At 41.4% G+C, this 24,297-nt stretch overlaps 1 protein-coding gene across 17 annotated transcripts in view; it reads left to right on the plus strand.

Annotated features, from left to right (window-relative positions):
- NEB (nebulin) overlaps positions 1 to 24,297 on the plus strand; it is a 122,172-nt gene that overhangs the window by 39,561 nt on the left and 58,314 nt on the right. For 15 of the 17 annotated variants that reach the window (XM_075284427.1, XM_075284410.1, XM_075284415.1 and 12 more), the window contains 37 exons: positions 2,917 to 3,015; positions 3,112 to 3,216; positions 3,305 to 3,412; positions 4,378 to 4,689; positions 4,782 to 4,985; positions 5,406 to 5,510; positions 5,630 to 5,737; positions 6,270 to 6,581; positions 6,668 to 6,874; positions 7,602 to 7,706; positions 8,258 to 8,365; positions 8,461 to 8,772; positions 9,593 to 9,799; positions 10,191 to 10,295; positions 10,447 to 10,554; positions 10,717 to 11,028; positions 12,405 to 12,611; positions 13,135 to 13,239; positions 13,481 to 13,588; positions 14,980 to 15,291; positions 15,538 to 15,744; positions 15,880 to 15,984; positions 16,409 to 16,516; positions 16,668 to 16,979; positions 17,073 to 17,279; positions 17,601 to 17,705; positions 17,833 to 17,940; positions 18,608 to 18,919; positions 19,314 to 19,517; positions 19,608 to 19,712; positions 20,415 to 20,522; positions 20,659 to 20,970; positions 22,341 to 22,544; positions 22,765 to 22,869; positions 23,103 to 23,210; positions 23,508 to 23,819; positions 24,034 to 24,237. In XM_075284427.1, coding sequence (XP_075140528.1) covers positions 2,917 to 3,015; positions 3,112 to 3,216; positions 3,305 to 3,412; positions 4,378 to 4,689; positions 4,782 to 4,985; positions 5,406 to 5,510; positions 5,630 to 5,737; positions 6,270 to 6,581; positions 6,668 to 6,874; positions 7,602 to 7,706; positions 8,258 to 8,365; positions 8,461 to 8,772; positions 9,593 to 9,799; positions 10,191 to 10,295; positions 10,447 to 10,554; positions 10,717 to 11,028; positions 12,405 to 12,611; positions 13,135 to 13,239; positions 13,481 to 13,588; positions 14,980 to 15,291; positions 15,538 to 15,744; positions 15,880 to 15,984; positions 16,409 to 16,516; positions 16,668 to 16,979; positions 17,073 to 17,279; positions 17,601 to 17,705; positions 17,833 to 17,940; positions 18,608 to 18,919; positions 19,314 to 19,517; positions 19,608 to 19,712; positions 20,415 to 20,522; positions 20,659 to 20,970; positions 22,341 to 22,544; positions 22,765 to 22,869; positions 23,103 to 23,210; positions 23,508 to 23,819; positions 24,034 to 24,237 — 6,675 coding nt within the window. The remainder of the gene's footprint in view (positions 1 to 2,916; positions 3,016 to 3,111; positions 3,217 to 3,304; positions 3,413 to 4,377; positions 4,690 to 4,781; positions 4,986 to 5,405; positions 5,511 to 5,629; positions 5,738 to 6,269; positions 6,582 to 6,667; positions 6,875 to 7,601; positions 7,707 to 8,257; positions 8,366 to 8,460; positions 8,773 to 9,592; positions 9,800 to 10,190; positions 10,296 to 10,446; positions 10,555 to 10,716; positions 11,029 to 12,404; positions 12,612 to 13,134; positions 13,240 to 13,480; positions 13,589 to 14,979; positions 15,292 to 15,537; positions 15,745 to 15,879; positions 15,985 to 16,408; positions 16,517 to 16,667; positions 16,980 to 17,072; positions 17,280 to 17,600; positions 17,706 to 17,832; positions 17,941 to 18,607; positions 18,920 to 19,313; positions 19,518 to 19,607; positions 19,713 to 20,414; positions 20,523 to 20,658; positions 20,971 to 22,340; positions 22,545 to 22,764; positions 22,870 to 23,102; positions 23,211 to 23,507; positions 23,820 to 24,033; positions 24,238 to 24,297) is intronic. The other 2 variants (XM_075284423.1, XM_075284426.1) reach the window with 2 other exon arrangements.

Consider the following 24,297-nt stretch of genomic DNA (forward strand, 5'->3'; position numbering starts at 1 on the left):
GGGTATTTGTATTCCCAATATATTCTTTGAATTCCCAGTCAGACAATGGCACTGTATACCAGTAGTAAAAATTGTGGGTGCACGTAACCCCAATATATTCTTTGAATTCCCAGTCAGAAACTGGCACTATATGGCAGTAGCAAGAAATGAGGGTATTTGTATTCCCAATATATTCTTTGAATTCCCAGTCAGACAATGGCACTGTATACCAGTAGTAAAAATTGTGGGTGCACGTAACCACAATATATTCTTTGAATTACCAGTCAGAAACTGGCACTATATGGCAGTAGCAAGAAATGAGGGTATTTATAACCCCAATATATTCTTTGAATTCCCAGTCAGACAATGGCACTGTATACCAGTAGTAAAAATTGTGGGTGCACGTAACCCCAATATATTCTTTGAATTCCCAGTCAGACACTGGCACTATATGGCAGTAGCAAGAAATGAGGGTATTTGTATTCCCAATATATTCTTTGAATTCCCAGTCAGACAATGGCACTGTATACCAGTAGTAAAAATTGTGGGTGCACGTAACCCCAATATATTCTTTGAATTCCCAGTCAGACACTGGCACTATATGCCAGTAGCAAGAAATGAGGGTATTTGTATTCCCAATATATTCTTTGAATTCCCAGTCAGACAATGGCACTGTATACCAGTAGTAAAAATTGTGGGTGCACGTAACCCCAATATATTCTTTGAATTCCCAGTCAGAAACTGGCACTATATGGCAGTAGCAAGAAATGAGGGTATTTATTACCCCAATATATTCTTTGAATTCCCAGTCAGACAATGGCACTGTATACCAGTAGTAAAAGTTGTGGGTGCACGTAACCCCAATATATTCTTTGAATTACCAGTCAGAAACTGGCACTATATGGCAGTAGCAAGAAATGAGGGTATTTGTATTCCCAATATATTCTTTGAATTCCCAGTCAGACAATGGCACTGTATACCAGTAGTAAAAATTGTGGGTGCACGTAACCCCAATATATTCTTTGAATTCCCAGTCAGACACTGGCACTATATGGCAGTAGCAAGAAATGAGGGTATTTGTATTCCCAATATATTCTTTGAATTCCCAGTCAGACAATGGCACTGTATACCAGTAGTAAAAATTGTGGGTGCACGTAACCCCAATATATTCTTTGAATTCCCAGTCAGAAACTGGCACTATATGGCAGTAGCAAGAAATGAGGGTATTTGTATTCCCAATATATTCTTTGAATTCCCAGTCAGACAATGGCACTGTATACCAGTAGTAAAAATTGTGGGTGCACGTAACCCCAATATATTCTTTGAATTCCCAGTCAGACACTGGCACTATATGGCAGTAGCAAGAAATGAGGGTATTTATAACCCCAATATATTCTTTGAATTCCCAGTCAGACAATGGCACTGTATACCAGTAGTAAAAATTGTGGGTGCACGTAACCCCAATATATTCTTTGAATTACCAGTCAGAAACTGGCACTATATGGCAGTAGCAAGAAATGAGGGTATTTATAACCCTAATATATTCTTTGAATTCCCAGTCAGACAATGGCACTGTATACCAGTAGTAAAAATTGTGGGTGTATATAGCCCCAATTCTATTGCTAGGGGACTTGCAGGGTATTTCTGGGGTGAAGGTGGGGGGGCACACCGTTGGAACGGGTATCGGGGTATATATCGGGTATACGGGAATACACTGACAGTGTATTCCATTCAGGATCCTGGGAAAGCTGGGTTGCGGCGATTGAGCCCGTCAGTGCCACGTTACACTGACAAGCTTCTCCCTGGAATTTAGCTCTTATAAGAGCTGTTGGTTGTCTTCTCCTTCCTATCCTAGCCTGTCCCTGCCTACCCAGAATCTAAGCCCTAGCTAGCTGGACGGAAACCTCCGTCCTCGGTGAATTGCAAGCTCAGAATGACGCGAACCTGGGCGGCGCTGTTCTTTTAAATTAGAGGTCACATGTTTTCGGCAGCCAATGGGTTTTGCCTACTTTTCTCAACGTCACCGGTGTCGTAGTTCCTGTCCCACCTACCCTGCGCTGTTATTGGAGCAAAAAAGGCGCCAGGGAAGGTGGGAGGGGAATCGAGTAATGGCGCACTTTACCACGCGGTGTTCGATTCGATTCGAACATGCCGAACAGCCTAATATCCGATCGAACATGAGTTCGATAGAACACTGTTCGCTCATCTCTAATGGAAACAGTAACTCAGTCAGTTGCAATGTTTCATGTCACAAGTTAGCTCACTGTGTTATGCTCTTTCCATAAACTTGACCACCACTGGTGGCAGCCTAGATTTGGAAAGGGTTTAGGTGAGTTTAAGTGAGACATTGTTTATCATCCACCTATAAAGAGAATAGGACAGTGTCGCTCCATCCATGAAAAAAACAGAACATGGAAGCTTCACCTATAAAGAGAATGTGGTAGGTAGACTCTCCCATTAAGAGAAAAGGATATGGAACCTCCAACTATAAAGAGAATAGGGCAAAGAGGCTCCACCCCTGAAGAGAACGAGACAGGAAACTCCACCCATAACGAATAGAAGTCAGGGAAGCTCCACCCATGAAGAAAATGAAACAGGGAAGCCTCACCTCTAAAGAAAATAGAGCAGAGAGGCTGCACCCCTAAAGAGAACAGGACAGCTGCTCCACCCATGAAGAAAACAGAACAGGGAAATTTCACCTATAAAGTGAATAAAGCAGAAAGGCTCCACCCCTGAAGAGAACAGGACAGGGAAGCTCCACCCCTGAAGAGAACAGGACAGACAGACTAGTTTTTGATTAGTAGCTCTACATCACAACCAGGTTTTAAACCACTGAAGATGTATTCCATGAGTATTTTCCATATGTACTGTGTGTATATGTCCATTATCATGAACTGAATAACTAAATTTAGCAAAATTATGATTTTTTTTTTCCAGAGAAAATACCGCCAGCATCCAGATACTATTAAATTCACTTCTGTAGAAGACGACCCTGTTCTGGTTCAAGCTAAACTCAACCAGAAACAGAGGAGTGACGTAAGTATCTCCGGGATTTTGTGTTCCGCTAGGACTCTAAATAAAGTTTTATATTTTTATGTAAATATTTTATAATATTTTTCCTTTTTTTTGTAGATTCTTTATAAAGCAGAAGGTGAGAAGGTCATTCACAAGTACTCTTTACCTGCTGATGTGCCAGAATTCATACAAGCCAGAGTGAACGCTTATAACCTCAGTGATGTAAGGACCTCCGCTTCTAGACCTAACTAATCCGTTGTTTTGGATCTTCATTTCTCCAATAGGTAAATTTTTTTTAAATTTCTTTCAGAATTACTACAAACAAGGATTAGAAGAATTAAAGGCTAAAGGATATGACCTCAAAGTTGATGCCATCCCAATCAGGGCTGCTAAAGCTGCAAGGAAGGCGGCCAGTGATGTAAGTGGTCTTGGTGCTTTATTTTCTGGGTATCTCGGATAATATTCCTAGTCTTGTCTCAGGGACCTTTAATGGGTCAGACGTTGATTTACAGGGTAATAGATGGCACTAGAGACACAATTTCTGCTCTTTGATCTTCTCCATGGAGCATGACGTGAAATAATCTCTACACAGGATAGATCTCCACAAGGGGAACCAATAAGAGTTTTGTCCTTATCCGGTGCAGACCAGGGGTTGCTGAGTACATAAAGAAGGGGCAGTGGTCTCACTTTAATCTACAAGTTATCAGGAGATAAGAAGATGTTGGGGGCCTGATCAGTGCAGCAGGTCTTTACCACTCAACGAAAATATGTTGAATATTCTAAGGGTGGAAAAGGGGCAAAAACATCTGCATTGCCTTCCCTCTTGGAAGTATATTTGGTCAGTTCTTTATATCCTCCCTGGTTGTACTGTCAACAGCCACTTTGTGGAACAGCTAAGATGAGATCACCCCTTTAAAGAGGGTGTCCAACTGAGGAAACTCATTTTCATACATCCTATTACAAATTTTGAGACAATAGAGGGGGGCCCCCAAGTTCAGAATCCTTATGCCTTGGCCAGACAGGAGTGCAGCCCCAAAGAGTGACTGATTTTTTTAGAGGACCTGTTCTGTCGTGCATTACACAGTCCGTCTATTGATATAATTGGACATCGTGTAATACTTAATTTCCCCTGTGGTGGTGCTGTAGGGAAATTGAACATTTACTGCAAAGTTTCCCTAGAGATTATAACTATCACTGTGGGTCTCAAGATGGGTTCACTTTCCAATCAACTTATTGTCGAGACGCTTCTGAAAGTGAGGGATTGTCCAAAGCCAGTGAAGCAGGAGACCAATGTGTTTACGGGTTTAGCATCTTATCTATTGTACGTTGTCACTTTCAACTCTAACTAGTGCTAATTTTCTAAATGTTGAATTATGGTCACAGGTACAATATAAGAAATCTTATGAAGAACAGAAAGGCAAGCTTGTTGGCTTCCGAAGCCTTCAAGATGACCCCAAACTAGTACTCTACATGAACGTGGCTAAGATGCAATCTGATCGAGTATATAAGAAAGACTATGAAAAGAGCAAGACCAAGTACAACACTCCACTAGACATGGTCAATGTGGTGGCCGCCAAGAAGGCTCAGGAAATTGCCAGCGGCATCCATTATAAGCAACCAATCCATCACTACACCTATCTCCCAGATGCAATGAGTGTAGAATTATCGAAGAAGATGATGGAGATACAAAGCGATGTGAGTTCCTCAGAGAATCTAAGTACATCAATGTCATGGGTTTACCCTAATCCTACGATGGCTGCAATATCAACATTTTTTCTTTTCTGTAGAACCTCTACAAGTCAGACCTTGGCTGGCTGAAGGGCACAGGATGGATACCCCTTGGGTCTCTTGATGTTGAGAAGGCCAAGAAAGCTGGAGAAGCCTTAAATGAAAAGAAATATAGACAACACCCAGATACTATCAAATTTACTAGTGTTGCCGACACACCGGTCATGGTCCAGGCTAAGACCAATGCCCTCCAGCTCAGCGATGTGAGTAACCGATGCTCGATGTTTGCTTTTCAGGATGTTGAAGGCATAAGTGAAGCTACACAATGTCCGACTTTTAACACTACTTTATATTTTGAGCTACAATAATCTTTTCAGATACATTTTCTAATATATTTTTATAGTGATTTTTCCGGTACAGGCTACAAAATTCCCAGCTTTTTATTACAGATCATATAGTTAGATAATACAATTCTGCAGCGTTCTGAGTAGTCTATGGCTGAACAGATTTGGATGAGCAAAACCCCAAAATGCTCAGGATGATAGTGCCGATCTGATGATGGATGTCAATGGGTTTTTCACACACGCTGAATGGTCCTCTTTAAAAGGAATTTCCCTTATTTTTTTACTTTTGTGTTCTGCTTTTGAAGCTTTACTTCTTGCTGTTTTGTTTTTTCTTCCTAGAAATTGTATAGATCTTCAGGAGAGAAGACTCTGCACACGTATCACCTCCCTCCTGACGCACCGCAGTTTATCCAGGCCAAGTACAACGCAACTAATGTTAGCGACGTAAGTCATTGTGTGACCTTCAGAGAATACACGGACAAGTCATTGGAAGTGACCGCTCTAGTGTGACCGACTAGACTTCACATTTTTGCACATTTTTGATGTGATATTTTGTCTTTCAGAGCTACTACAAATATGATTGGCAGAAAAGAATCGCTAAAGGACACCATGTTATGGGGGATGCAATTCCTATTGTTGCCGCTAAGTCTTCTAGGAATATTGCCAGTGATGTAAGTATTAGTGCAATCATGATAAACAAAAAACGGGCTAGAAGTTATGAGCAATTGTTTAAGTGTTGGTAGAGGAAGGTCATCGTCTTACGGCCATGCTGTCCATTTATTTCAATGTAAACCGTGTAATGCTCAGTTTCCCCTGCGGTGGCGCTGCAGAAGTGTTGACCACTTGCTACACGTTCCATCACAGACATCTGAGTTGACCATTAGAAATCCCAGCAGAAGGAAACCCTTATATCAGGGGTCCCTTCTAACAAAAATGGATTTGTCCAAATATGGATGAGCTCACACTAGCGTTCCATTCCGCTGAAAAAAAATATGGGGAGAGAAAAGTCCTTTTCTTTGCTAGATACCCGGTGAACCCCATTATAGTCTGTAGGGTTTCCATTTTTCAGGTACCCAAGTGGACCCGAAGAATGGAAACCTGAACCCTAATGTGAACCCAGTGTCACATTTTTAGAATGGTAATTTCCGTTCATGGTTGTATATGTGACACTCAATATTATCTCTAAATATTTTGTTCTTTTAGTACAAATACAAGCAAGCTTATGAGAAGGCCAGGGGTCACCACATTGGCTTTAGAAGCCTGCAGGACGATCCTAAACTAGTGCACTTTATGGCTGTGGCCAAGATGCAGTCAGATCGGGAATACAAGAAGAACTATGAAACCAGCAAGACCAAGTATCATACACCTCTAGACATGGTCAGCATCACAGCAGCCAAGAAGTCCCAGGAAGTGGCCACCAATATCAATTACAAGCAGCCAATCCATCATTACACCTTCCTGCCAGATGCCATGAGTGTGGAGTTGTCAAAGAACAGGATGCAGATCCAGAGTGATGTGAGTATGGTCTTCAAGAAGTTCTCAAGGTCTTATCTAGGTCTTCATATTATAATGGCTGATCATTTCTCTGGTTTCTACTCCAGAATGTCTACAAGGAGGATTACAACAGCTGGTTTAAGGGTGTTGGCTGGAGTCCTTTGGGTTCTTTGGAAGTAGAGAAAGTGAAGAAAGCAGGAGATGCCCTAAGCGAGAAGAAGTATAGACAACACCCTGACAAATTGAAGTTCACCAGTATCCCAGATTCTATGGATATCACTTTGGCTCAAAACAATACTAAACAGAGAAGTGATGTAAGTATTCTAGTCTTCAATTCTTACTGGTTTCTAGTGAGTCTTTTTGGGATGACCAGAAAAGTAACTTATAGCTTCCAAACCCAATGCACAATTTGTAATAAGCCACCATTTCTAATATTTTAAATGTGGCCTACAAAAAAGCAGGGAACATAAAATATGTTCTCTCTGTACCCCCTATAGATATCACCCTAGAGTTGACCACCCGAACATGCATTAAAACTATTCTCCTTAAGGCTGGGGCCCCACGGGCCGGAAACACTGCGATTTGCCGGGAAAAATCACGGCGTTATACAGTACTTGCAAAGTGGATGGGATTCATGCGAATCCCATCCCCACTTTGTGGAAGAAATCGCAGTGCGTACACGCTGAGATTTCCAAAACCATTGCAGTTTTGAAAATCGCAGCATGTCAATTATATCTACGGAAACGCCGACGGCTTTTCCGGTAAGAGAAAGTCCATGGAGGAAAACTCTGTGAACTTTCTCTTCAAAGCGCTGCGGGAAACACCGCAGTGCGTTCACGCAGCGGTTCTTCCCGCACTTTAGCGCTGCCTTCACGGCCCGTGGGGCCTTAGCCTTAGAGTGTTCTGCTCAAAGAAGCATATGAATACACAAAAATTCTAGTCTAGATCAATGGTGGTCTTCTCAAAGTGGTCATCGTATGGACAGGTCTCATTGTACAGTACAAGATGTCACCTGTTTTATATTTTTGTGTCTTTTTTTAGGCTTCATACAAAGCAGCTGGTGAGAAAATAATACACAAGTATCACTTGAATCCAGATGATCCCAACTTCATCCAAGCAAGAGTCAATGCCCAAAACATAAGCGAGGTGAGTATGACCCTTGAGCGTGTTAGTAGCAGCAGTTAAATACTGTAGTGTACCTAGTGAGAAAAGGTATAGAGAATAACTATTATTTAAAAAAAAATTGACATGTCATGGTGAACTGTTGGAAGTTTTGATGGTAGCCTTGGTGCTGAGACCCCAACCACTTAGTAAAATGAAGGGAAAGATGAGCAAATCCTTAAAAAGTTTTAAGTTTTTTATGATCCCGAGAACAATGGTGGTTTACTCTTCTTCAGAATATAGTGGTGGATGCAGAATGCCCGACCCACTCCATTCATTTCAACCGAGATAGCATATGTAGAATAATCGGCTATTTCTTGCCAATGAATGGAGCGGGAACGTCCATTCTGTGTCCACTACTACATTCTAAACCCCTATTTTGGAGATGAATGGGGTCTAGGAGGTGGACAATTTATTGCCAATCTTATGGATGGGGGATACATAGTTTTCGAGTTTATAACACCTTTAAATCAGAGGCAAGGGCATAACCTCGGCCGACAATTTTGGTAACTTTTTGTTGCTGTCTCCTAATTTAGTCTAACTACAAAGCGGCCTGGATCAAGCACCTGGCTAAAGGATACGACCTCAAACCCGATGCCATATCTGTCAAGGCAGCCAAGGCATCAAGAAACATTGCAAGTGACGTGAGTATCATACATTGTCCATATTGTGTGTTGTACGTTTCATGGGTGAAATCTAAGGTGACCTTGGTAACTTCTCTTTCCACATGGGGCGCTAGTTTAAATATAAAGAAGCCTATCAAAAAGCCAGAGGACAGCACGTGGGATTCCGCAGTCTTCAGGATGATCCCAAACTGGTCCATTACATGCACGTCGCCAAAATCCAGTCTGAACGCGAGTACAAGAAAGACTATGAGAAGAGCAAGACCAAGTATCACACACCCCTGGATATGTTTAACATCACGGCAGCCAAGAAAGCTCAAGAAGTCTCCTCCAACATAAACTACAAGCAGCTCATCCACAATTACACGCTCCTGCCTGACGCCATGCCCCTGGAGCTGTCTAGGAAAAGGATGGAGATCCAGAGTGATGTAAGTAGTTGCTCCCTATTACCATCTGGTACCAAGATCCTGGACACCCATGACGGAGGGGCCAAGTACTAGTTATGGTATACTGACCAATGATATGTGGTCGACCGGGCGCCATTTATACTATGGCTGCTTAAAAATTATTTTGATATAGTTTTCCCTCTATAATTTTTACATAGGTAACACATATTGCTATGTTGTCAGGGATAGGGCTAGAGCCTTAGACATGGTGCCATTATTTGTTGTTAACTAATTTCTTTTTATAGACATTGTGCCCCTGATAGGGTCATAATAGACCTTTGGGGGGCATTTTACTGTCCCTTTTTTGCTGATTTCTCCTGTATCTAGGGCTGAAACATTACCATCAGGGTTAGGATGATACCTTAGTCCTCCTGAGCTGATCCTCTAGATATCATGGCGGCTCCCATTGCAGTGTAGACAGCACTCATTGACAATAATAAACTAGCCCCCCAGTTCTGCAGCTACAGCCTACAAGGACATACTGGGTCCCAGCAGCAAGACAACCTGAGATCAGCATACTTTCAGGGGACCCTTGAAAGTGGACAATTCCTTTAAGGAGTTGCATGAAGTGGGCTCCATTACAATATAACTATATAGTCATACGTTGTAGTATTAAAGAGCCTATTGGGTTATAAGTGTAGGCCTCACAATACATATTTGGGTGATCCGCTAGTTAATGTTAAATGGCCATATTAGTCCCTGGTGGGATCTATTTTATAATATTTGATAGTATATAATGCATTATAGATATTGTACGATATTCGTCCAATGAAATGGTTATTATCTTCACCTCCTATTACAGAACCAGTACAAGACGGACTTCAACAACTGGCTGAAAGGAGTCGGCTGGGTCCCAATTGGATCCTTGGATGTTGAAAAAGCCAAAAAAGCCAAAGACATTCTCAGTGACAAGAAGTACAAGCAAAATCCAGATCAATGGAAATTTAGCATTCCAAATGATGCAATGGATCAAGTGCTGGCAAAAGCAAACGCGCTGACAATGAATAAGGTAACACTGGAGATTTGGGGTCTCATATGCATTTGTATGGTGATAAGTGTCAAGTTTGGGACATCCCCTTTAACGTCATGTCCAGTTCTTGTAAACTTATGAATGGGCGGGCTAATGTTGAGTTTCTTCTTATGCCCAATCATACACACCTATCTGAGCCAAACACATGGCCCCAATGTCTACTTCCTCTCATTCCACGGAATTTCCCAAAAACACAGGGAGGGAGAGCGAAGCTGCAGCTGCAACCACCAAAGAGTTTCACAACACCTACAGGAAGATTATATTACAGATAATAAGAATATATACAAATTGTTATCGAGACACATGGACTAGAGATGTCTGCAGAATCTTCTGTTACCATGTTCTATAACACCCGTCTCTGTTCTTCCAGAAACTCTACACAGATGCCTGGAATAAAGACAAGACCAAGATCCATGTGATGCCGGACACTCCAGAAATAATCCTGTCTAAAGCTAACCAGATAAACATGAGCAATGTAAGTTACATTATAATACTTTACAATGACAAATCTTCAGATATTGGAAGGAGGAGACTTATTCACAGATCTACAAAGGTGTAATAGTCCCAGAAACCACTAAGTATCTTAAATCCATGTATGATGACCTTGAAACGTTTTTCCCTTTCAGAAACTGTACAGACAATCCTGGGAAGATTCTAAGAAGAAGGGATATGACTTGAAGCCGGACGCTATATCCATAAAGGCAGCGAGAGCTTCACGAGACATTGCCAGTGATGTAAGCTCCTTCCCATACATACAATATAATAGATTTCATTGCACTCGGTGGTTTTCCAAAAAAGTGACCCGAATACATAAAACGCACCATAAACGCACAAGACATACTGTATATATTTCATGACTCCATTACTGATCCTGTATCTCTGGCTGTCCTTCACAGTATAAATACAAGAAAGCCTATGAGCAGACTAGAGGGAAGCACATCGGATTCCGAAGCCTCCAGGATGACCCCAAATTGGTGCATTTCATGAATGTGGCCAAGATGCAGTCTGACCGGGAATATAAGAAAGGCTATGAGAAGTCTAAGACTAAATTCCACACCCCTGTGGACATGTTCAGCGTCACCGCCGCAAAACTGGCACAAAATGTTGCCACCAATACCAATTACAAGCACCTCATCCACCACTACAGCCTGCTGCCTGACGCCATGAACCTCGAGCTGGCCAGGAACAGAATGCAGATACAGAGCGATGTAAGTTATTGGGCAACAGAGATGGGTTCAAGGGGCAGACGGAACATTCAGGTCAATGCAGGTGTCTTTAGTGACACCTACAGGTAGTTAGTGCTCCTAAGTGGCCCTACACAGTATTAGTGCTCCTAAGTGGCCCTACACAGTATTAGTGCTCCTAAGTGGCCTTACACGGTATTAGTGCTCCTAAGTGGCCCTACACAGTATTAGTGCTCCTAAGTGGCCCTACACAGTATTAGTGCTCCTAAGTGGCCCTACACAGTATTAGTACTCCTAAGTGGCCCTACACGGTATTAGTGCTCCTAAGTGGCCCTACACAGTATTAGTGCTCCTAAGTGGCCCTACACAGTATTAGTACTCCTAAGTGGCCCTACACGGTATTAGTGCTCCTAAGTGGCCCTACACGGTATTAGTGCTCCTAAGTGGCCCTACACAGTATTCGTGCTCCTAAGTGGCCCTACACGGTATTAGTGCTCCTAAGTGGCCCTACACAGTATTAGTGCTCCTAAGTGGCCCTACACAGTATTAGTGTTCCTAAGTGGCCCTACACAGTATTAGTACTCCTAAGTGGCCCTACACGGTATTAGTGCTCCTAAGTGGCCCTACACGGTATTAGTGCTCCTAAGTGGCCCTACACAGTATTCGTGCTCCTAAGTGTCCCTACACAGTATTAGTGCTCCTAAGTGTCCCTACACAGTATTAGTGCTCCTAAGTGGCCCTACACGGTACTTGTGCTCCTAAGTGTCCCTACACAGTATTAGTGCTCCTAAGTGGCCCTACACAGTATTAGTGCCTTTGCATCTATTCCACTCAATGATGCCTCCTTAGTTCCAACCAAACATTATACGGTCTCCTAAGTGGCTCAAGACAGTATGATGTCCCCTTGGTGGCCTCACTTAGTTTAATGTCCTCTCAGTCACCCTACTCATTATAATGTCCACTAAGTGACTGCACAAAGTATAATACCCCCTTAGAGGTTCCCCCATAGTATAATTCCCTTTAGTGGCCCCCTCATAGTCTAATATCCCCGCTCTATGGTCCTATTGCAGTTTAATGCTTTCTTACTGGCCCCCGTACAACATAATGCCTCCTCTGTGGCCCATCACACAGTAAAAAGAACCCTCAGTGGCCCCCACACAATATAATGCCCTTTCAGTGACCCCCTCACCCACTTAAATGTCCCCATAGCAATAGATAGAGATGAAAACAGGACCCGCTGTCTGGGACAGCATACAAAATGTGGGACTGTCGTGCTGGATCTGGGATGGCTGGGGAGGGCCCCACTCTGTCATAGGGCCACGCCACCCATTATCCCTATGGCTAAAGCAGTCATGTGTAAGGTATATGATAAATAATATATCTGGCTCCTTTATTTCTAGAATGTTTACAAGGCCGACTATAACGACTTTGTCAGAGGCGTAGGATGGGTGCCCTATGGATCCCAGGAAGCCGAGAAGAATAAGAAGGCCATGGACATTGTCAGTGAGAAGAAATACCGCCAGCACCCCGATACCCTGAAGTTCACCAGTTTGCCAGACTCTATGGAAATGGTCTTAGCAAAGAGTAATGCCCAAATCATGAATAAGGTAAGTCAAAGAAAAGAGTTGGAGGGGATTTATTATATGTTACCCTATTTTTGGGTACATACCAAGGGTTTGGGACGTTTTAAATGCCACTTGCTGCAAGAGAAAGCTCACAGTTTTCCTCTGTGGACTTTCTCTTCCCATTATATCTACGGGAAAGCCGCCGGCGTTTCCGTAGATATAATTGACATGCTGCAATTTGCAAAGCTGCAATGGCTTTGCAAATTGCAGCGTGTCTGCGCTGCTTTTTTTCCCGCAGCGTCTCCGCTGCGGGCAAATCACGGCGTTTACGTCCCGTGGGGCCCCGGCCTTAGGGTTTTTTGGGGGCCTATGATGTTGATTGCTGCGGCCTCTTCACTGTTTACCAAGCACAGCACCATACATTGTGTAGTGGCTGTGCTTGGTATTGCAGCTCAGTCTCTCATTTGAGGCAGCAAAATGGGATCCAACCTAAGAAGCAAATAGCGTCTGATCTAAGAACAGAGCGATAGAGATGGAGTGAAATGTATTCTTATTCTGTTTTTAGCACCTGTACAAAGAAGCCTGGGAGAAGGATAAAAAGACCATTCACGTCATGCCCGATACACCTGAATTCCTTCTGGCAAAGGCAAATGCTTTCAATATAAGCGAGGTCAGTATATTAAGACTAAAATATGTGAAATCGTATTACAAGTAAATGGTAATAAGATTGATCTGCAGAGATTTTTTTTATTACACTTAATATGTCTTTACCATGAACTATACCATTAAATTTATATCGTTTATTTAATTTTTATATTTTATATATATTTATCATTCATTTTATTTATTTATATTTATACTTTATTATTATTATTATTATTATTATTATTATAATTATTATTATTTTCCAGAAACAATACAGACAAGCCCTGGAAGAGTCTAAGAAGAAAGGCTATGATCTCAAAGGGGATGCCATCTCCATCAAAGCTGCCAAGGCATCCAGGGACATTGCTAGTGATGTAAGTGCCTTCTGTTAAGTTTACTGCGGCTACACGGTCTCCTGTGACCCAAAATGAATGGACTCTCCTGATATTCAGAGCTCCATACCCACTGAATTCTGAACCACACAGTGATTGACATCATTTTGTGTACACACTGATACAGGGAGAGCTGTCAATCACTGTGTCTGGGCAAGGTCAACAGGACTCTTACTGTCTTTCCTAGGAGTCCTGTCAGCATGTACCCACAAATTATGCTCCAAATTATATAACCCTATATATCACAGAGCTCAGCTTCTCTCCTCTATCATATAACCCTATATATCACAGAGCTCAGTTTCTCTCCTCTATCATATAACCCTATATATCACAGAGCTCAGCTTCTCTTCTCTATCATATAACCCTATATATCACAGAGCTCAGCTTCTCTCCTCTATCATATAACCCTATATATCACAGAGCTCAGCTTCTCTCCTCTATCATATAACCCTATATATCACAGAGCTCAGCTTCTCTCCTCTATCATATAACCCTATATATCACAGAGCTCAGCTTCTCTCCTCTATCATATAACCCTATATATCACAGAGCTCAGCTTCTCTCCTCTATCATATAACCCTATATATCACAGAGCTCAGCTTCTCTCCTCTATCATATAACCCTATATATCACAGAGCTCAGCTTCTCTCCTCTATCATATAACCCTATATATCACAGAGCTCAGCTTCTCTCCTCTATCATATAACCCTATATATCACAGAGCTCAGCTTCTCTCCTCTAGCATATAACCCTATATATCACAGAGCTCAGCTTCTCTCCTCTATCATATAACTCTATATATCACAGAGTTCAGCTTCTCTCCTCTATCATATAACCCTATATATCACAGAGCTCAGCTTCTCTCCTCTATCATATAACCTTATATATCACAGCGCTCAGCTTCTCTCCTCTATCATATAACCCTATATATCAGAGCTCAGCTTCTCTCCTCTATCATATAACCTTATATATCCCAGCGCTCAGCTTCTCTCCTCTATCATATAACCCTATATATCACAGAGCTCAGCTTCTCTCCTCTATTATATAACCCTATATATCACAGAACTCAGCTTCTCTCCTCTATCATATAACCCTATATATCACAGAGCTCAGCTTCTCTCCTCTATTATATAACCCTATATATCACAGAACTCAGCTTCTCCCCTCTATCATATAACCCTATATATCACAGAGCTCAGCTTCTCTCCTCTATCATATAACCCTATATATCACACAGCTCAGCTTCTCTCCTCTATCATATAACCCTATATATCACACAGCTCAGCTTCTCTCCAAACCTTAAATCTACATCCGTTCTGTGAAATCTTTATTTGGTTGTGATTCCTAATTAAACACTTTTCCCATCTTTTCAGTACAAGTACAAGAAAGCTTATGAAAACGACAGAGGAAAGATGGTCGGATTCCGTAACCTACAAGATGACCCCAAACTTGTCCACTACATGAATGTTGCCAAGATGCAGAGTGATCGGGAGTACAAGAAAAACTATGAGAAAACTAAGACCAAATACCACACTCCTGTCACCACGTTCAGTATCATGGCAGCCAAAGAGGCTCAGGCCGTGGCCTCCAATGCCCATTACAAGAATCTGATCCACAAGTACATCCTCCTGCCAGACGCAATGCAAGTACAGCTCGCCAAGAACATGAACCAAATCCAGAGTGACGTGAGTCATTTACACTCTTCACTTTTATGATAATATTGTGGGAGTTAACCCTTTCAACCCCTTCATGACCACTTGTCCGTAAGCGAACAAACACTTTTTAGTGATCTTGTACATGTCACATTATATAATTTGTTCACTATTCTTAGGACGGTTTTCAATACCTTTTTATAAATGTATGGTTTTTTAAATTAGGGGCAAAGTGTCCATTAATAAACATATAAATAAATCCATCCGTTCTCTTTGCAGAATGAATACAGACAGGACTACAAGACATGGTACAAGGGTATGGGCTGGAGCCCATTGGGATCATTGGATGTGGAGAAGACCAAGAAAGCATCCGAGATCGCCAGCGACGCCAAGTATCGCCAGCACCCAAGCAAGTATGGTTTTACTAAAAATATGGATTCTATGGACTTGGAATTAGCCAAGCAGAACGCGGTTGTCATGAACAAGGTAAATACCTGAAGAAATAATAGTAAATTTTATTTTTTGTTTGTGATTTGTTTGGTGATTGGTCACATGATTATATTATGTGTATTATTACGTTATATTGACCCTATGCATTGATTCCTATGGTTTTCTATCTAGCACTTATACATTGATGCATGGGAGAAGGATAAGACGAAGATCCACGTGATGCCAGACACCCCTGATATTCTGCAGGCCAAACAGAACAAGATCACTTTTAGTGACGTAAGTAATCCGATCCGATCCGATCTTAGACTCCGCCTCCTCACAGACGAGCCTCCGGCAGAACCAGCGTTGATTGGCCGAATGCTGTACACTGGCCAATCAAGCTGGTCTATTCATTCCTATGAGAAAAAGTAAGCTCCCTCGTAACAGCAAGCTACCAGCTCTCCTGACTAGCAAGGACGAGCCTGCTGCAGAACCAGCGTTGATTTGCTGAATGCTATAGCATTTGGCCAATCAACGCTGGCTCTGAATCGAATATTTCTAATTTGAATCTGAATCGAATATTTACTGCGAATAACTAGTAGTATTCAATCGAGTACGAATATTTTGAATACCGTAGTATTCCATCGAATACTACTCGCTCATCTCTAATTGCATTTATTTTGTTCATATTAATAATCATGACATTTGTCCTTTATTGCAGAAACTGTACAAATCTGGATGGCAAGAGACAATTAAGAAAGGCTATGATCTCAGACCTGATGCTATTTCTATTAAAGCCGCCAAAGCATCTCGAGATATTGCTAGTGATGTAAGTACACTCACCGTATACCTCATCATGATTAATGTAGCTGACTTCTTTAAGCATTCTAAATGTTTGGTTTTATATTAAGACATGCCATAGCAAAGGCTATATATAAAGGGACATTTGATGGTTGACTTTCCAATACTCTCTTCTCCAGTACAAATACAAAATCGGATACCGTAAGCAACAAGGCCACCACGTTGGCTTCCGCAGTCTACAGGATGATCCTAAATCTGTATGGGCCATGCATGTGGCCAAGATCCAGAGTGATAGAGAATACAAAAAAGAATATGAAAAATGGAGGACCAAGTTCAATACACCAGTAGATATGCTGGGAATATTGTTGGCCAAGAAATGCCAGACCCTTGTCAGCGACATTGACTACAAACGACTTCTACACAACTGGACTTGTCTGCCTGACCAGACTCCATTTATCCAAGCAAGGAAGGTGTATGAGATCCAGAGTGACGTAAGTTTTCAAGGAATTTGTAGCAACATCTGCAATAGGATAAGTGTCTGTAGACACGGATAATAACATGCTAGCTCTTCTCTGGTTTTCTAGAATGCCTACAAGGCGGATTACAATGAATTTATGAAGGGTGTAGGATGGGTTCCATTAGGATCTCAAGAAGCAGAGAAAAACAAGAAAGCCATGGATATTATCAGCGAGAAGAAATACCGCCAGCACCCAGACAAATTTAAATTTACAACTTCGCCGGACTCAATGAATTTGGTCTTGGCCAAGAGCAATGCACTGATCATGAACAATGTAAGTTCAACATCCATAACTCGCTCTTCTATGTTGTAAGTCAATAGACATCAATGTAGCCAATGAACATGTATGGAGTTCTATGATGTTCTTTGTTGAGTAGACATACAATAATCTTCATATCTAGTTTGCCTATCTCTTCTTTTGAGACTTGGGTCCTAGTTTAATGGTTTGTCCCAAAATTCCAACTTATCATCTAGTGGATGAAGCTTTCATGTTTTGGAAAACAGATACATGAAGGTTTAGAAATGGTTGTATACTACACATTATATGGCTTCGATATATCTAAGACTTAACTTTTCTGTAAACTTCTTTCTGTAGAAACTTTACACGGAAGCCTGGGAAAAAGACAAGATACAAATTCACGTCATGCCAGACACACCGGAGATCCTGCAAGCAAAAACTAACCTGGTCAACATAAGTGACGTAAGTGTCTCTATTTAATTGATTGATTTAATCATACATCTATTTACATTACATCTTTAGTCTTATGTTAGCACAATTTCCCAATTTATACAAAACGTAACAAATATCAATATTCTTTGTTTCACAGAAAATCTACAAAGCGGGCTACGAGGAGTTAAAGAAGAAAGGTTATGACCTGCGTGCCGATGCCATACCGATCAAGGCTGCCAGAGCATCAAGAGACATTGCCAGTGATGTAAGATTGATCGATGCAAAACATTCATTTCTAAAAGCAAATAAATGTTGTGCTTAGAGATTTCCATATATTGATGTTCAGGCTAAACAGAGAGCTGCAGTGTAAAGCATGGTGGAGAAAAAAGCACCAGCTTGAGTGTTCGATTAGACAATCAGCAGATGGAAAATTACCCAAATATTTTACTTGTTGATAAGACAGCTAAGTCTCAGTTGCTTAACATAGCTATAAAGCAGTTTTCCCAGGGTTTCTCCTGCTCTTTTGTCTCCTCTCCCCTTCACTTCCTGGTTTCAGAGACAGGAAGGTGGACAAGCTTACAGACGAAACTGCACACTGTTATCTGATCCTGGCTTTGCAGCTATGTGCACTCCGTTAGCTCCATTAGCCATCAATCACAATGAACAGAATAGATTCTAGCATGGCCGGGAACAAGCACTGACATCATTAACCTGGCCACTACAGCTAGATAGCAGAGGTGGTCTAAAATCCAGGTAAACTGGAGGCAGAATGAGCAGTGTCTGACAAACGGAGCAAGATAGATAAAGTAATGTCTTGGGTAAAAAAATTCAGTAAGCTTAAGCTACAAGTTTAAATATGATCCTGGAGATCGGAATATCCCTTTAAGGTAAAATTAGAAGCAAACTATTTTTTTTTTCTTATCTCTTCACAGTACAAATACAAAATCGGTTACAGAAAGCAACAAGGACACCACATAGGATTCCGCAGTCTCCAAGATGATCCCAAGTCCGTATGGGCCATACATGTGGCCAAGATCCAAAGTGATAGAGAATACAAGAAGGAATATGAAAAATGGAGGACCAAGTTCAATACACCAGTGGATATGCTGGGAATATTACTGGCCAAGAAATGCCAGACACTAGTCAGTGATATTGACTACAAAAACATTCTTCACAAATGGACCTGTCTACCTGACCAGAATGACGTGGTCCACGCCAGGAAGACCTATGACCTGCAGAGCGATGTAAGTACATAGCACCAATATACAATACAGTCAGACATTGATTAATTGATACATTGATCCATTGTTCAATTAGCATCCATGTAAATATGCAAATTGTCCATGGTCCAAAATAAAATCAAAATTGTATCAGTAAAGTTCAACACCAAGGATCTCCCCGATCAGGTGATCTTCACTTCCTGTTCTTGGGCCAGTGACATCATATCCATTGGTCACATGGCCTGTTCTCAGTTTATTTGTTCTCAAATGAATAGAGCTGATCTGTAAGTTTCCCAATATCCTGTCTATAGGGCAAACCTTAAAACAGATTAAGAACCCGTTGACTACTGGTTGAATACCGAATGTCGATAGATGTAGAGTTGACATCCTATAACATATACCATTGTTTTGTATCTAGGTTCAATATAAATCCGACCTGCAGTGGCTTAAAGGAATCGGCTGGTCTCCAACTGGTTCTTTGGATGATGAGAAGAACAAACGTGCCTCAACCATTATAAGTGAGAAGAAATACCGGCAACACCCAGACAAATTCCGCTTCACCAGCATCCCTGACTCCATGGAATTGGTGCTGGCCAAGTCCAATGCAGACGTAATGAATAAGGTGTGTTTATGCTGAATTTTATCTACAAATTAGAGTATTTAGACTTGATATTATATCCTGTTGTTTCTTACATTATCCTCTTCATTCCAGCGTTTGTATACAGATGCATGGAACAAGGATAAGACTCAAATCCACATCATGCCTGATACACCCGAGGTCATTCTTGCTAAACAGAACAAGCTTAACTTCAGTCAAGTAAGTAAAGGCAATAGGACCTTATAATTCACTTGTTTGTGCCATGTCACCAATATGTCACCAACAGTCTAAAAGATGTCAGATATCCTTTTGTGTAGTCTTATCTGAACCAGGTTTTGGTCTGGTTGCGTGGCCCTATACCTGTAGTCTATGTGTGTATCATATGGTATGGCAATTTTGATTGGAATCGACATCCTAAAGGCATCATTCCCAATAGATGAAACCTAGTTTTGAATGGTAAGGCCCGATATTATAAAATAAATGGACTGCTGTGAGGTTATTGAGAAGACTTCATACATGCTATTAGTCCTGTCTATATTGTCTTATTTAGCTAGCATTTCCATCTCCCTAAAAAGGCTATGTAAGAATTGGAAGCTCACAGACGATAAAGTGAAATCCTAGTTTGGCAATTATTCTTCCCTAGTGGTGGAAGTGGCCTCAAGTCCTGATGTATTGCCTGTATGGGAGGAATAGTACTCCTTCCCTAGGTTTAAAAGGGGTTTACAGGACTTTTTAATTGGTCATATGTAGGTTATCAAATTGCAAATAAGTTTTAGCCACATATGATAGTTGATGTTGCATGATCAATGTGACTAATAAATTGTAAAGTGTGTACAGTACATACAAATGATTTCCGAAGGAACACTTAGCAGCAAGCAGTAACACTTATTGCCTCTTGTTTCGTTTTGTGTTTTTTCTCAGAAACTGTACAGACAAGCACTTGAAGACTCTAAGGCCAAGGGATATGATCTTCGTCCAGATGCCATCTCCATAAAGGCAGCAAGGGCATCCAGAGATATCGCCAGTGACGTAAGTTGTTTTGTTTTTTTTTATTAATTCACCTGTTGCACCATATTGTGTTATATTTCAGTTGTAAGATGTAAAAAAAATTGATAATAAAACCTAAAATACATGAAGATAACAATTTCAAGTTTTGTTTCTCTAGTACAAGTACAAAACTGCCTACAGGAAACAACTGGGACACCATGTTGGATTCCGCAGTATAAAAGATGACCCGAAATTGGTATGGTCCATGCATGTGGCTAAGATCCAGAGCGAAAGAGAGTACAAGAAAGATTTCGATAAGTGGAGGACCAAATTTAACATGCCTGTGGACATGCTGGGCTTCCTGTTGGCTAAGAAATGCCAGACATTGGTCAGCGACATTGACTACAGAAAATACCTCCACCAATGGACATGTCTGCCAGACCAGAATGATGTTGTCCATGCCAGGAAGGTCTATGATATCCAGAGTGATGTGAGTAAAAGCCAAAACAAAAAATGTAGATATAGAATGAGATTATTACTAAATGCAATGTGTGTACAGAAGATAATTAGAAGAAGTTCAAGAGGCAAATACTCTAGGGCCTTTACCAGAAGCTTCAGGACAAGTAGATGATGGTTGGAAATCAAGACCTGAGATCTGTTATTTGGGCGTTGTATAGGAACTATTTTTTAAGCAGTGAGTGTTGGTATGGTTAGGTCAGTTGGATATAGTCGTGGCATTATTCTATGTGTGTCCTAATCTGCAGAGTATGGAGAATCCAAACCTAGGAATTGGTCTACACAACCCTTGGAATAGGTCCACACAACCCTAGGAATTGGTCTACACAACGCTAGGAATTGGTCTACACAACCCTAGGAATTGGTCCACACAACCCTAGGAATTGGTCTATACAACCCTAGGAATTGGTCTACACAACCCTAGGAATTGGTCTACACAACCCTAGGAATAGATCCACACAACCCTAGGAATAGATCCACACAACCCTAAGAATTGGTCTACACAACCCTAGGAATAGATCCACACAACCCTAGGAATTGGTCTACACAAACCTAGGAATTGGTCTACACAAACCTAGGAATTGGTCTACACAACCCTAGGAATAGATCCACACAACCCTAGGAATTGGTCAACACAACCCTAGGAATTGGTCTACACAACGCTAGGAATTGGTCTACACAACCCTAGGAATAGGTCCACACAACCCTAGGAATTGGTCCACACAACCCTAGGAATTGGTCCACACAACCCTAGGAATAGGTCCACACAACCCTAGGAATTGGTCAACACAACCCTAAGAATTGGTCTACACAACCCTAGGAATAGGTCCACACAACCCTAGGAATAGATCCACACAACCCTAGGAATAGGTCCACACAACCCTAGGAATTGGTCTACACAACTCTAGGAATAGGTCCACACAACCCTAGGAATAGATCCACACAACCCTAGGAATTGGTCCACACAACCCTAGGAATAGGTCCACACAACCCTAGGAATAGATCCACACAACCCTAGGAATTGGTCCACACAACCCTAGGAATAGGTCCACACAACCCTAGGAATAGGTCCACACAACCCTAGGAATAGATCCACACAACCCTAGGAATAGGTCCACACAACCCTAGGAATAGGTCCACACAACCCTAGGAATAGGTCCACACAACCCTAGGAATAGATCCACACAACCCTAGGAATAGATCCACACAACCCTAGGAATAGGTCCACACAACCCTAGGAATTGGTCTACACAACCCTAGGAATTGATTGACACTCTGTTCTCTTGTCTAAAATGTGGATAATGTTTAATATATTCTCTACCTATATTCTCTTTGTCTCCGCAGAATTTGTACAAGGCCGATCTGCAGTGGTCAAGGGGTATAGGGTGGGTCCCAATCGGCTCTCTAGATGTTGAAAAATCAAAGAAAGCCGGAGAGATTTTGAGTGAAAATAAATACAGGCAACACCCAAGCACCGTTAAGTTTACCAGTGTCACCGACTCCCTTGATCTCAACCTGGCCAAAGCAAACGCCGACATAATGAACAAGGTAAATTCGTACAGTCTTTAGATCTTATGTGACGCAACTATGTTTGTTTCATGATTTTATTATATTTATTATGCAAAAAACAAAATTGCAGAGATATTTCCCCATTTATCTTCCATTCCACTCTATAAAAAGAAGGACTATCCTACCAAGTAAAAACTAAGGATTCTAAGCATACAAACATAAGAAAATTACTTACATGTATCCTGCTTTATTTTTTTAGCGACTCTACACTGACGCCTGGAATAAGGACAAAACTACCATTCATATCATGCCGGACACCCCAGAAATTGAGCTGGCCAGACAGAACAAATTCAACTACAGCGCTGTACGTAGAACTATCAAAAAGGAATATGTACCTATGTATATAGGTACATATATAGGGATATATAGGGATGCAATGGTGCAGGACTCTAGCATCAACCCTATGAGTTCAAATCCCACCCATGAATGGTGCTCGTATGTTCTTCCATCTTTCCTTGGGTTTCTTCCCATAGTCAAGGAAAGTATACTTCATTTTTTTTATGTCAACTGAACTTTTTTTTTGTCTTTCCTAAACAGAGTCTATATAGGAAAGCTTTAGAAGAATCAAAGAAGAAGGGCTATGATCTGAGGGTTGATGCCATCCCCATCAAAGCAGCCAAAGCCTCAAGAGATATTGCCAGTGATGTACGTACGCAGTGAAGTAGATGCATTATATTGCCATCAGGACAGATTTTGACACCGAGTAAAAATTAAAGGGAATTTCTCATCTTATCCCCTCCAATGAATTCAATGGGACCAATGGAGATAGCCAAAGTAAAGAACTTGGTCCCATTGAACCGAATGGAGAAAGGGCTGTCCAGGCACAGCTCCATTCAGAATGGGGAACGAAACACCCCCTTAAAAATGAATGTACATATTTAACATTCTCGAATGAAGATTATAAAGTAACAATTGATGGGTTTTTAATCTTCTTTTCTGCAGTTCAAATACAAAACCGGATACCGTAAGCAACAAGGACACCATATTGGATTCCGCAGCTTACAGGATGATCCAAAATCTGTCTGGGCCATGCATGTGGGCAAAATCCAGAGTGAGAGAGAATACCATAAGGACTTTGAGAAGTGGAAAACCAAATTTAACATGCCTGTGGACATGCTGGGCTTTGTGTTGGCCAAGAAATGCCAGACATTGGTCAGCGACATTGACTACAGAAGATACCTCCACCAATGGACGTGTCTGCCAGACCAGAATGATGTCGTCCATGCAAGGAAAGTCTATGAGTTGCAGAGTGATGTGAGTATTTGTAATCCAGCAGAAGCAAAACTATTGCAGTAGGGAATTATTCCACTTGTTAAAGTTGCCAGAGGGTGCAGCATAGGACAAAAAATGCGGTGCGAATGCAATTTTTGCAATAGTAAATAGATGGTAATAGACAGTAATTCGGGGCTGCAATTCCATCCTCATCGTCTGTCTTTACTAAATGTATTTTCTCCATTCTTTGCGGCAGAACGCGTACAAAGCAGATCTGCAGTGGTTGAAAGGAATCGGATGGGTTCCAATTGGTTCGTTGGAAGTGGAGAAGAACAAAAGAGCAGGTGATATTCTGAGTGATAACAAGTATCGCCAGAAACCAGATACTCTGAAGTTCACCAGTGTGACAGATTCTCTGGAGCTGAACCTTGCCAAAGCCAATGCTGAAATCATGAATAAGGTGAGCAGTATGAAATGTCACGTGCGCCAAAAACCATACAGTAGTTTATATCCCCAGAGA

Source organism: Leptodactylus fuscus, chromosome 8 (genome assembly GCF_031893055.1).
Source record: "Leptodactylus fuscus isolate aLepFus1 chromosome 8, aLepFus1.hap2, whole genome shotgun sequence".
NCBI lineage: Eukaryota > Metazoa > Chordata > Amphibia > Anura > Leptodactylidae > Leptodactylus > Leptodactylus fuscus.